The 14,647-nt window shown below is 45.6% G+C and overlaps 1 protein-coding gene across 6 annotated transcripts in view; it reads right to left on the bottom strand.

Moving 5' to 3' along the window:
* ANKRD17 (ankyrin repeat domain 17) overlaps positions 1-14,647 on the bottom strand; it is a 147,888-nt gene that overhangs the window by 80,645 nt on the left and 52,596 nt on the right. For 4 of the 6 annotated variants that reach the window (XM_040418135.1, XM_040418130.1, XM_040418129.1 and 1 more), the window contains 2 exons: positions 5,319-5,472; positions 1,003-1,159 (listed from right to left, as the gene is read on the bottom strand). In XM_040418135.1, coding sequence (XP_040274069.1) covers positions 1,003-1,159; positions 5,319-5,472 — 311 coding nt within the window. The remainder of the gene's footprint in view (positions 1-1,002; positions 1,160-5,318; positions 5,473-14,647) is intronic. The other 2 variants (XM_040418131.1, XM_040418134.1) reach the window with 1 other exon arrangement.

A 14,647-nucleotide genomic window follows, 5' to 3' on the forward strand; every position in this document is an offset into this window, starting at 1 on the left:
ATGACATCACCGAAAGAGAAGACGTCATCGGCGCAGGCGCACTGAGGGAGTTCTGAGGAGACGAGCCTCCTCATCTCAGAGCGCCTGCGCAGAATGAACAGAGGCGCGCGATTTTTGAATTACTGACAGGGCCGGCCAGAGGAGGAGATCACGGCTGGCCCAGTCAATCAACACGGCGAGGGGGCGGTTTTCTGCTGCGGCTACCAGCAAGTAGACGCCCTACTTGCTGGTAGAGACCAGATTTACATATTATAAAACTTTGTTTTCTAAAGAAACGGCCGCATGAAAGTAAGTGATAAGATTATATTCTCCTATATCGCGCTATAAGGAATGTAACTATCCAAAAAAAAAAAAAAAAAGTTTTGTGGGGTGACAGAAGCCCTTTAAGTTACATCCAGACGTCATGTATTACAAGCATGACTGCAGTGCTGACTTTTGTGTGGCACATCCGCACCCTAAATGGGTTGTCTCATCTCAGACAATGGGGGTATATCGCTAGTATATGCCCCCATTGTCCAATAGGTGTGGGTCCCATCGGTAACGAGAACATGTTTGTGCAGCCACCCTCCATTCATTTTTATGGGGCCGCTGAAAATAGACAAGCGCTGGCTAGGCTACTTCCGTCGGGCCCATAGAAGTGAATGGGAGAGGTTGCCGGTCATGCGAGGTCTATTGAGCGCTTGGTGGTGGCAGTCCTCCAGCCACCACTTTGCGGGGCTTCCTTTAGGAGATGAAATCTTACTAACTAGGTTGATTTTCAAAATCAAATTTAAATGGTGAGGAAGTTTTGTGTGTGAATTGATCTGCGGTGCAGATTTTGAAATCCACAGTGTAATCTGGGGTAAATCCACACGAGACATGCAGAGTTTGCTGTGGATTCAAGGCTGAAATGCAGCAAAATCCACATGCAAATCAGCATGGAAAAGCCACATAAAATACACTTGCCTGCATGTGGTCATAAGGTCTGTACAACTATTAGTATCAGATAATACATAAACTTACTTGTCCGTCTGCCCTGCATTTGAGGTGCTCTCAGCTCTCATTCTTGTAAGTGCAGCAGCAGCTTCATCCAACGCACAGCTGACCGAGGACGTCAATCTGCGAAGCACTTCAGGATCTGCGAACGCTTTACCATCAGCAGTGGATAATTTACCAATTCCTTGTTAGCACAAGTCGCCAAGCCAGTTAGTAGGTAAATGTAAGAAACCAAATAAAAATAGGGAAAAGCCTACTGTTAGTTCAGTCATGCAAAACTACCGTACAGCTGAGCTGAAAGCTTACTGGCCAGTAATACGTCTGCCATGCTGCAGAGACGCCTGCTTGGCACACAAAGCCCGGCTAGTGATGGAAAAGGTATATTCCCGGGAAAAAACAATGGATGGTGTTCCAAACATCTCAAGCTAAATCTGACTTAAGGGCATGTCTAGATTTGAACACCAATTTACACTAGATATAAATCTGCAAAAAACATTGAGTAACTTTGTAAATGCATTCGTTATCTTGTGTTGATTTGGAGTTGCAGTCTGCATTCATACGTATTGACGACTTGTTGTCAGACACTCCCAACAGCTCGACTGAGCGCCTATAAGGCTGGGTTTCCACACTGAAGCCGCCCAGCCAACAAAACACAAAGCAAAACTACAGCAGTTTACTGCAAATTGTCTTGTACAGGTGAAACACAAAAGGTGCTTCCAGCAAAACTGTGGCAAGCCACGGTACGGGTCCAGCTACACAGTGACACGTGTAGCACAACATTTATGTCGCAGGAATGTTGCACAACATTTTGTGTAATGATAGTCAATGGTGGCACAACATGAGGCACATAATATCCATCCAAGCTAGACTTTTTTTTTTGTGTGTCACAATTGACTATCAGTACAAAAAAAAGCTGTGCGGCTTTTCTACGACAAGAAGTCACGGTACACATGTTGCCATGTAGCCGAACACTACAGCCCCATGGCTGCAATGATGAAACCCAGCCTATTCACACGTCAGATTCTTGGTCAGTGATTTCTATTAAGGGCCCCATGCACACGACTGTTAGCCGTTTTGCGGTCTGCAAATTGCGGATTCACAAAACACAGATACCAGCCACGTGCATTCAACATTTAGCGGAACGGAAGGCCCCGCCCCTAGTACAACAGTCCTATCCTTGTAATGTAAACAGTAATAGGACATGAACACAGTAATTTCCGTTTTTTTTTTGTTTGTTTTTTTGCAGCGCCATAAAAGTTAATGGTTCCGCATACGGGCTGCAAAGAAAACGGAACGGACATTGGGGGGAAAAAAAATAAATACATTTGTGTGCATGAGTACTAATTGGGAGCTAAAATTAGGAATGGAGGCTACACAGAGATCAGGTATAAAGCCTCATGCACGTGAACGTTGTTTTGGTCCGCATCTGAGACGCAGTTTTTGCGGCTTGCATACGGACCCATTCACTTCAATGGGACTGCAAAAGATGCGGACAGCACTACGTTTGCCGTCCGCAAAAAAAATATATATAACTGTCCTATTCTTGTCCGTTTTGCGGACAAAAATAGGCAGTTATAGCAATGGCTGTCCGTGCCATTCCGCAAAAACACACAACGGTCGTGTGCATGAGGCCCAAGGGAAAGATCTGCGCCTTTTCAGCGTTTGGACCCTCACCTGGTTGTGGCTCAAAATCACTGATGGCAATCACTGACCGAACACTGATGTGTTAATGAGGCATTAGGATGTGTTCACACAATGTGGTCAAATTGCATGTTTTGCGTGTGATTTTAACAATGGAGCATTTTTATTTTTATTTTTTTTAAACTGCAGCAAACACACAATTTGACAGTTTTTTCTTTTCAGAATACTGTCCGATGAATGGTTTGAAGACTGCTTTCCAAAATTACATCCAGGTGGATTGGGTGAGAAAGGAATACGACAGAATACAGGCAAAGATCAGCACAAGGTAGCTTTACAAAGTTACTCCAAGGTTTACAGAATATTTCCACATATAAAACATTAGATTGTGTCCAAATAACTCCTGAAAAACGACAAGAAAACTAAGATCAGAGAGTGAGTTTCTGAAGCCTCGGAGGAGCACAGTCCATAAAAGGCAATAATGGCCGACCTCTCTATAATCACAAATATGAAGGTTCAGAAGACCTGAATGGGTAACTCCACCCGATGCAGAAGAAATGGGGTCGCTTATCAAACTGGTGTAAAGTAGAACTTGCTTAGTTGTCCATAGCAACCAATCAGATTCCAGCTTTCATTTTTCACAGTTCCTTTGGAAAATGAAAGCTGGAATCTGATTGGTTGCTATGAACCACTTAGGGTACTTTCACACTAGCGTTGTTAGAATCCGGCAGGCAGTTCTGGCAACGGTGATATGCCGGATCCGTCTCATCCGGAATAACGGATCTGGTATTTAGATTTTTATAAAAAGATCAAAAGTGAAACTAGCTCCTCCTATATCCCGGCACATGCGCAGACCAAAAAACCAGATCCGGCGACGCGGCAATTTCTGGAACACTTGGTACCGGATCCGGCATTAATACATCTCTATGGAAATTAATGCCGGATCCGGCAAGTGCGGTAATGTTCCGGGATTTTGTCCGGAAAAAATACCGTACAAGGAACGGAACGGAAGACATCCTGATGCATACTGAACGGATTGCTTTCCATTCAGAATGCATTAGGACAAAACTGATGTGTTTTTTTCCTGTATTGAGACCCTTTACCGGATTTCAATACCGGAAAAGAATAACGCTAGTGTGAAAGTACCACAAGCCAGTTCTGCTTTGCAAATATTTTCTATGTGGACTCTGAAATCTGCAGCGTGGCAATTGTTAGTGGGGGTTCATGGGTCTTTTTATGCAGTTTTAGTACAGATTTTAGGTGAATTTTCTGCATACAAATAAGCAACGTGCGCAGGTAGCCAAGGAGCATTAGCCATCCTTGGATTCCCCCTGCTTTATCAGAAGGTAAAAGGTTAAACCATGAAACATCAAAATGAAGCCGCACCACACATAGAAAACGTAAGGATGACTAGATACTACTATGTCCATTGACATGGAGAGAGGAGGCCATAACAAACCTAAAATAGAGCTTGAAAGATGAAACTATCCGGCTGTGTGTGAACTAACTGAGGAGTAGCAGAATCTAGCAACAGCTGCATTAGGTATTTTACAAGATAAAAATACTGGATCTGGCTCAAAGGGGTGGCCCTATGACTGAATATTGCATTTCTCAGACTGCACAGAACATACACGTTTATTCAGGATAAAAGAAGCCCTCCTGTGCCTACATATAATGCTATTAAATGCTTGGTATGGTGAACCTTGGAGTTCTTCTGGCTTCAGCTCAGAAGGTCTACGTCATGTCAGTACCGTTGGTCACAAACGCTCAGCAGCTTTAAAGGGGTTGTCTCATCATAGCCAATGGGGGCATATCGCTAGCATATGCTCCCATTGTCTTAAAGGTGCGGGTCCCAACTATATCGGGAATGGAGCCCCGCAAGGCTGGAGGACTCCGGTCTAGCCACCACCAAGCTGGCTCCCCATAGAAGTAAATGGGAGCGTACCGTGCACGCACTCAGCTATTTTCGCCGGCCCCATAGAAAATGAATGGAGGGCGGCTGCGCATGCGCCCCCCCTTCACTTGCGGGGCTCAGTCCTTGATATAGGTGTGGGTCCCAGTGGTGGGACCCACACCTATAAGACAATAGGGGCATATCCTAGCGATATGCCCCCACTGACCATTATGAGACAACCCCTTTAAAGCCACCTCTTATACACAGGCAGCCGAGCGATTGCTGCTATTGTGCTGGCCAACCAATAAGAATCAGTGTACTAGAAGCAGCTTCTTCTCAGCACTTGACACAACAGGTGGACGTTCTGAAGCAGAAACAAAACAACTGCAGGGGGCTCCATAACAGGCATGTGACAGCCATATTTAAAGACAGAAACATCATTTTCAATGACAACCTGAAAATGTGAAAGATCTAACAGAAAAATAAAATATTCAGTAGCAGAACACCCCCTTTATGTGCAGAAAGAAAAAGAAGAAAAAAAAAAAAAAAACACGTGCCGACCTGAAGTCTAATAAATCATTTCTGCTGCAGCGACAAATATCAATGCAGCAAGTCTGTGTGAATGGGAAATTAAGAATGCCAATTCCTACAGACACTTGCACAGCGCTGACAAGGTATTAGAGAATACTGCCCTCTACAATCACACTAGTAACACCAGTCTGAAATCTCAAAAATTGTACACAAATTCCTGTGTACTCAAAGTACAAAGCATTGAGCAGTTTATAATTGTAGACCTTCCTGCTGACCATACCTGCAGCTTCCAAGAGGGCCTCTAATCTAGCCTGCGTCTCAGGATCTACTGTTCTTAAATCTGTTCCATCGGCTGTGCCGGACAGAAGGAGCTTGGATGCGGTCTCCAGCATAGGGTTCTCCAAATCATCTTGGTCCAAAATGAAAGACTCCACCTGTATAAAGTACAAGAACAAATCACAGTAGATAAAAAAAATGGATAAAAAAACATTGAAAAAGTAGACCTATAGCAACTCTCCAATATGTGATGGGGAATAATGGAAACAAGCTCATTAGAGTACCTGTCGGTACTGCCGGATGAATAAACACTGACGACTTATGTGCTGTACTCATCCTCCATGTTGTCCTACAGCATCTACTCAGCATTGGTTCTGGCAGAAGCTGCAGAAGTCAAGGAGCAACAGCAACCCAAAACCAACAGGACCTTACAGAGGAACACAACGGATGGTCATCAATGCCTCAGACTACCAGCAGTCATCCTGTAACCGCACAGAGGGGGCACATAGGAAGGCACCAGGTAACCTTAAACTATTCCACATCACCTCAGATGTCCGTGAGATACCGGACAGGCATCCTGCTTAGTGCCGCAGCAGTACAGTAATACACTCGTACAGATCTATACAGCAGCGGCATGCACTAAGCACGTTATTTCACGGACCGTGTTCCATGGACGTGTGAATGAAGCCTCAGACCATAGCGTGACTTTAAGCAGAGGCTCTGGTGGTTTTATTTTTTTGTTGCTATATATTTTTTTTTAACTAAATGAAAACAAATTATGCAAAACTCATGTCCCAGATGCACGCTGATGACTTCTACGTCACTGGTAAGCTAAAGGACCTCTAAACCCAGAGAATGCAGCGTATATAAAGCAGATCCCAATAAAAAACACTACATCATCTTCCTCTCCCCCCTCCGCACATGTCAACCGTACAGATCCTAGAACCAGTGCGTACAAGAGAGGAGACGCAAATATCCTCCCAATAAGGCTACTTTCACACTAGCGTTTTAGTCTTCCGGTATTTAGATCCGGCGTAGGGGCTCAATACCGAAAAAAAACGCTTCAGTTTTGTCCCCATTCATTGTCGGAATGCTCCAAGATGCATTCTGTTCCGTTCTCAGACCGGAGAGAAAACCGCAGCATGCTACGGTTTTCTCTCTGTCCTGGGATGAGGAGCAAAACCAATGATAGTCAATAGAGACGGATCAGTTTTCTCTGCCACAATAGAAAACGGATCTGCCCCCCCTCCCATTGACTTTCAATGGACTTCAAAACTGATCCGTTTTGGCCATTTTAAAAATATGTTACAGATAATACAACCGGATCTGTACATAACGGATGCAGATGGTTGTATTATCAGTAACGGAAGTGTTTTTGCTGAGCCCTGCCGGATCCAGTAAAAACGCTAGTGTAAAAGTAGCCTAAGGCCTCATGCAGACAGCTGTGCCGTATTTTGCGGTATGCAAAAAACGGAAGCCGCCCGTGTTGCCTTCCGCAATTTGCGGAACGGAACAGGTGCCGGCAATATAAATGCCTATTCTTGTCCGCAAATCGCGGACAAGAATAGGACATGTTATATTTTTTTAGCGGGGCCGCGGAACAGAGCCACGGATGCGGACAGCACACGGAGTGCTGCCCGCATCTTTTGCGGCCCCATTGAATTGAATGGGTCCGCATCCGACCTGCCAAAACGGCAGGTCAGATGCGGACCCAAACAACGGTCGTGTGCATGAGGCCTAAGGCAATTCTTTACTAACAAAACCCTAAATCATTTTTCAGAACTGGTGAGATCAGCGCACAACTTACAAGATTTTGCACAAAATGATGCTGCTTGAGCAAAAAACGTTAACCTCTGTACACCAGAAAACTGCTTTTTCATACACCCCCATAATTTGAATCCCATTAACTATGAATGCGGTCAGCACATTATAGAACCAGCAGTGGCTGCCGTACAAGGCTGGTGTGTGCCAGTCTCTGCCCACAGTGCTGTAAACCCACTTTACACACTAGAAGGGCAATGAGAAGCAGATACAAGTAGTAAATAATTAGCCATCCTGCTCACAAGCATGTCCAGTCTGTAGGAGCAGGACAGGGTCCAAGCGGTATGTGCCAGGGGCATGTTCCACACTGCCTGACCCGACACTCCAGCCACAAGGCCCAACAGGGTCTGCTGACCCCAGAGCAGTGGGAAGCATGGGTTGTTTTTTCAACAATTTATAGCAGGGTGGACTTGAAATGTAAAAAAGTGCACAATGCTGGAAAAGCCCTTTAAGCCACAAACATACTGAGGTCCCAGCAGCTTAGGCTGCAGTGAAGAGCAGACTGTCCACATGCATACATCTGTTCCACAGCCCCACTAAAAAGACGGACAAGGCTAGGCATCGTTACAATGGAGCCCGCACGCAGTGCCAGATGCACAAGGACAGCACACAGATTTTGTGGCTGCGAAATTTGCAGACAGCAAAACGGATACGGACATGTGACTGGTCTGAACAGCGCACTATTCTTCCACAGAGGTTCCTGTACAGAGTCCTATATACAGCTCACAATAAACCAATGGATCACTGATCAAACAATGACTGCGTGAAAGCAGCCTAAGGCCTTGTTCACATTCCAGTGTCGACATCAGTCACAAGTCAGTGTTTCGTCTGTGAACATGTACCTAAAGGGTCTGCGTAGTCTCCTTTTGTCTGTTTTCTGTCTCCGTTGTTTGTCCACTGACCCACAGTCGGTGGAAAGATCAATGCTACGTGAACATTAAAGTCCCAACCATGATTCACTAAAGGGGGAACGCGGCCTAAGGCCACTTTTCACACCTCAGTGATTTCCATCAGGTGCGGCTCTAAACACAGAGCAGGTGCAGATCTTTATCTCTGTGTAGGATCCACTGCTGGTTTTGGCTCACAATCACTGACCAAACACTGATGTGTGAAAGCAGCCTTATAAAAAAAAAAAAATAATAATAATCTTCTCCCATAAACCTATATATCAATCTGGAAGGTTACGTTGCATTTTCATGGCGACAGGTTCCCATAAATGTTGGTGAGACTGTATGGGGAGTTCCTGAAACTGCAGGGAAGAAAAGGATCAGGAAGCACTGAATGTTGTTCTCCTGGTAGAGGAGTCCAGCAGCAGCTTCCTCCGCTCACAGTGGGGTCCGGCATGTATGGGGGGAGTCGGAGAGAAGCCATCAAACATATCCATTTCCAGCACATGACAGGACCCTCATTAGCTAAACAGCATAATTTATCCATCTCAGAAAACCCCTCTAACCTTTTAGACTTTCTGGGTGTTCTTGTGGCCCCATGAGGTCTACTTTCAAGAGGTTGTCCGGGCTGTTCATACTGATGACCTATCCTCAGATATCCGCCCCCCCCCCCCCCCCTGATCAGCTGTTTGAAGAGAAGGCGCGCGCCGTGACACAACACCGCCTCCTGTTCATTGTTTACCTGCTCGCCGTTGCATCCGCAGCAGTAAGCAGGTGTAATTCATTTCAATGGGACGGATCGCTCCTATAGAAGTGTGTAGTGTATACCCCCACCAAACTGATATTGATGACCTAACTTGAGGATAGGTCATCAATAAAAATAACTTGGACAAGCCCTTTAACTCAGAGTTTCATACCATTTAGATAGCTGGCTGCTCATTCAGTGAAGGAGATCTCTGTATTGTACATGCGGTGATCTCCTTCACAGTACGAGGGGATTCATCACGTGACTGAAGGTACATTTAGCATTTGCAGGAATGGTTGTTCGCGATAATCTGGACAATTATTGGTTCATCTAAATCCACCTTTACTGTAGACCTAAGTCTACAGAAAAGTAACCCAAATTGTTACGTCTACTCCAACAGCAAATTTTTGGACACCTTGGCCATCAGGTCCCTGGGAACCCTGCTTAATATTCTGCTAAACGGGGCACCAAATGATATTCCAGTGCACTGATGCAGAGTCAAAGTGACCAGCACAAAGTGATGCAACCGTCTGAGGCATTCACATATGTCCCAATGACACTGCTCACATTTCCTCCTAACATGTAATGCAGTCTAAAGTTCAGGGCCTCGTATAAAAGACAGCACAATACTAAAGGGATTATCAGCGCAAAAAAATAAAAAATGCTATACAATCAATAGGTCGTTTTCAATAAAGTATTATAGTAGTCAAACAATAAAAATATTGTTTAAAGTTGTTTTTTTTTGTACATTTACGTCTCTGGTAGCGCCCCCCTGCTGATTATCCATGTGGTCCATCTTTCATTCAGAGGTGGACTAACATGCTCAGTAGCTTCCCTGCTCCCTCCCCTCAGTGTTGGCATAGAGAAGCAGAAGAAGAGGGCTAGATGCCCGTCGTCCATCTCTACTAGTTCTAAATCCATAGAAATATAAACCTATAGAAAATTGTGTGGGCATTATATACCATATGAACCTCTATATGAGGGACTATTTTCTATGAAGGCGTAGGAAGAGGTTAAATGAGTTGTCCGGGCTTTTACTATTGATGACCTATCCTCAGGAGTCCAACACTCCCGCCGATCAGCTGTATGGGGAAAAGGCATGCATACGTGCCTTTGCTCTTGCCACAGACAGCAGCCGCGGACAGGGAGATGGCACGTGGGCACCATCTCCTCATACAGCTGATCAGAAGGGTGCTAGGTTTCGGACCTCCGCCGATCTGATATTGATGACCTATTCTGAGGATTGGTCATCAATAGTAAAAGCCCGAACAACCCCTTTAACAACAGCACCCATGTGTTATGCAAAGCTTTCAGCAGAGCGGGCACAGCTATGGGTGCTGATGCCAGTATGGTTCAAAATCCATACATGGCTATGGTGTACGGATTCTGCATGCGCTAGAGAAAGGCTCGGACTTCAGGGGCTTGTTTTGCTAGCAAACCTATAAAAATTAATAAAATATACTACAAAAATATTGTTTGACAATTTATAACTTCATAAAAGGATTTTCCGAAACGTTAATACTGTGGCGCTCCTTCTCAGCCAGCTGCTTGGTGGGAGTCCCAGGTGTCACTCCCACAGGATAGGTCATCAGTATTGAAGTCTAAGAAAACCCCTTTAAAGACGTTTTCCAGGTGTTTTAATACGGATGACCTCACCTCAGGAAGATCATTGGGGGGGTCCAACTTGATGAAAAGAGCCAGCCTCTGTGGTGGCCGTGGGAGAAGGCTCAGCAGTGTACAACGCCCTGCTGATGTGGGTATGATGATAGGGGTTATCCTGGTAATGACCTTTCAGGTGTCCATTCAGTCATGTTTTTCCACTTACCGTGGGTATCAGTCACGACTTAGGTCCATGAGGCAGACCAAGCATGTCCATTGCAGTCTATGGGGGAAGATTTATTAAAACTGGTGCAAAGGAAAACGGATCAAGGCTACTTTCACACTAGCGTTTCTATTTTCTGGTATTGAAATCAGTCACAGGGTCTCAATACCAGAGAAAACCGCTTCCATTTTGTCCTATTCATTGTCAATGGGGACAAACGTAACTGAACAGAAGGGACCAGAACGCAATCCGTTCCATTTGGTTGCGTTCTCATACCAGAGAACAAACCGCAGCATGCTGCCATTTTATTTCCATCATGGGATGTGGAGCAAGACGATGCAAGTCAATGGGGACAGATCCGTTTTCTCTGACACAATAGAAAACGGATGCGTCCCCCATAGACTTTAAATGGAGTTCATGACGGATCCGTCTTGGGCATGTTAAAGATAATACAACCGGATCCATACATAACGGATGCAGACGGTTGTATTATCAGTAACCGAAGCGTTTTTGCTGAGCCATGATGGATCCAGTAAAAACGCTGGTGTGAAAGTAGCCTACGTTGCCACAAGCAACTAGATCAGGGATGGCCAACTTGCGGCTCTCCAGCTGTTGTGAAACTACAACTCCCACCATGCCCTGCTGTAGGCAGTCTGGGAATGCTGGATGAAACACTGACCATCCCTGTCATGGACATTTAAAAAAGGCTTATGTCAACAGAATCCAGCAGACATCAGTGATATCCATGGTAAGCAAAAACCATGCCCCAAGTGTGAACAGAGCCTTATGTTTTATGGTCACTTTCTGACCATACACTTACATTACCAAATCACGAAAAATGTAAGATGGCTCCATTCCCACTGGTGTTAAGAGTCTACCCAGAGTGTTCTGTCAGTGGGGGGTTTTATCAAACTGGTGCACAGGAAAACTGCCATAGTTGTCCAAAGCAACCAGATTCCACCTTTCATTTTCCAAAGGTGGAATCTGACTGGTTGCTAGGGGCAACTAAGCCCACTTTCTTTTACACCAGTTTGGATAAATGTCCCCCAGTAACTTTTAAAAGCATGCAGCGCCATTCTTACTATAAATACATGGGATACGTAGTTCCATGGACCGGTGGATAATGCAGGTGAAATAGACCATTGTGCCAAAATTGATAAATCTCCCCCATAATCTTAAAGGGAACCTGTCACCGGGATTTTGTGTATAGAGCCAAGCACATGGGTTGCTAGATGGCCGCTAGCACATCCGTAATACCCAGTTCCCCATAGCTCTGTGTGCTTTTATTGTGTTTAAAAAGTCCAGCATGAAGGAGTCCAGCACTGCCCCGCATCCTCAGAATCTCCTCCTTGCTCCCCAATGTCAGAAAGCTACAGCGCTGTAATCTCTCGATGCGCGAGCTAGCGCATGCACAGTGTCGTCATAGTGTTCCTTCCCTGTGCTGGCATCAGCATCAGGGAACAAACTGCACAAGCGCTAGCTCGCGCATCGCGAAATTACGGCGCTCTAGCTTTCCGACGTCAGGGAGCAAGGAGATTCTGAGGATGCGGGGCGGTGCTGGACTCATCTCCGGGACAGGACTCAGGTTTATTTGCATATGTATCAAATCGGTTTTTGTGGTTTTTTTCCCACAATAAAAGCACAGAGCTATGGGGACTGGGTATTGCGGATGTGCTAGCGGCCATCTAGCAACCCATTTCCTCAGCTCTATACACAAAATCCCGGTGACAGGTTCCCTTTAAGATTAAGGGGGAGATTTATCAATTTTGGCACAATTTGCACCAAAACTAACTTTTAGAGCTGGGGATGAAAGTTGAGGCCAAACTCATAAATGAGACCTAGTGCAGATTTGTAATATTCTGATGGAAGAACTGATTATAGACAGCTCTGGAGTAGCCTGACACTTTTTAACAAAAGAAAAATAAAATAAAAAATAATCAAAAATAAAGTCACAATTTTACTTACAGTGTGAAACTTTTCAAGAGTTTATGCTTGCCCGCTTTTCCTCTGACGCATTCATAAACGTGACGGTCCGAACGTCACTATTAATCAAACCCACTTCTCGGCCACAGACTGAAATCTCCACCATGTGTATAAGCAATCGTTACTCCTATTACTCTAAGGGCCCACGTACACAGCCATAGTAGTTTTTGTGGTCCGGAAAGCACGGATATCGGCCATGTGTGTTCCGCATTTTGTGGAACAGAACGTGCAGCACATAATAGAACAGTCCGATCCTTGTTTGTAATAAGGACAAGAATAGGACGTTGTATTTTTTGGGCGGATAGCACACGGTGTGCGGTACGCATCTTTTGCGATCCTACTGAAGTGAACAGGTCGGCATGCGACCCGCAAAAAATTCATATCGGATGCGGACTAAAAACATAGGTCATGTGCATGACCTTTTATTTAGGGTGGGAGCACATAGCGCAGCAAAGCTACGCCCACCCACTGCAGCTAGTGAACGCAAGACCGTGGTAAAATAGTGTGGCCTAGCCCGCACCCTGGGGTCCCACCATGTGGTGTCCACCTAACACCAACTTACTTCCAGAACACGAATCTGTACCAAGAACTCAAGCAAGGACACCTGGCCATATGCCAGCCTGTACTCTGCGGTGGCAGGAGGCCTATACATGCGAGTATACATATGTAGGGGAAGCTGTATACAACAGTTACTATAAATAGTAGTCACCCAACTTAATATTTTCTTCTATAAAGAATTCTGCCGAATTCAAAAATGACAATGATGAAGATTAAGGTGGGGTTGACATCTGCCTTTGTGAACTCCAGCACTGTATCCGGCACATATACCATCATTTTATGTCCAGCCGAAAGCCAGCATAGAGGCTGGAATGCTGCCGGACCCGCCTAATGGGGAGTCGGCAGTGTGCGGTGAAATGCAGCTATGCCAGATACGGTGGACTCCAGCGGAGGAACGGGCTGACATTTCACAGTGCAGATGTGAACCCGGCCTATTAAAATAAGACTAATGCCGATATGAAGGGGCAGAGTTTAGTCACAGGCACCACGGGCATTAGACTGCTGGCATGTGCATCTAGTGTACTGCCCCCAGTAAGCAGCCCTGTCAGGCTGGGAAGAGGATGCAAGCAGCAGGGCCGGACTGGCCATAGACCCTACAGGGAAATTTCAAGGTGGGCCGATGCCCAGGGGGCTGCGTGAGCCCTCATGTCTGCTAGCTGGGTAAATAATCTGATGCTCTCAGCATTAAAGGGAACCTGTCACTGGGATTTTGTGTATAGAGCTGAGGACATGGGTTGCTAGATGGCCGCTAGCACATCCGCAATACCCAAGCCCCATAGCTCTGTGTGCTTTTATTGTGTAAAAAAACAGATTTGATACATATGCAAATTAACCTGAGATGAGTCCTGTCCCTGACTCATCTCACGTACAGGACTCATCTCAGGTTAATTTGCATATGTATCAAATCAGGGTTTTTTTACACAATAAAAGCACACAGAGCTATGGGGACTGGGTATTGTGGATGTGCTAGCGGCCATCTAGCAACCCATGTCCTCAGCTCTATACACAAAATCCCGGTGACAGGTTCCCTTTAATTATAGGAGCATCAGGTAGTTATGGACCTGACCAACGGCTGGAGGTGCCCTCCTAAACCTAACCGTCCTTGGTACAGTGATAGGGCAGTACTGTATGCTGCACTGTGGTATCGCTGGCACCACCTACTTGTGTCGCCACCAGCCTTCTGTCAATTTGCACCTGCCTACAACATGGCGCCGCTAAGTTTCCAGTCAGCCCCTGGCAGGTAGCGCCACAGTGCACCCGCCTGGTCATTGCTTCTCCCCTTAGGTTGTCTTGCAGTTCCCCTTGTGACACAAACCACAACAGATGTGAGGTAAATCTGTGTGCAGAAGGCTGTGCAGGCATCAGCTGGATCAGACAAATATATAGACCCGCCACATGTCATCTGCTGAACGTTCCTGTAGTGTGTTGGCGACTGTTCACACACACTCCCAGGATTACCTTACATAAGCCATAATGCCCCTGGGAGGGGGTGACCGACATCAGGTGACTCACAGCTA

This window comes from Bufo bufo, chromosome 2 (assembly GCF_905171765.1).
Source record: "Bufo bufo chromosome 2, aBufBuf1.1, whole genome shotgun sequence".
Classification (NCBI taxonomy): Eukaryota; Metazoa; Chordata; class Amphibia; order Anura; family Bufonidae; genus Bufo; species Bufo bufo.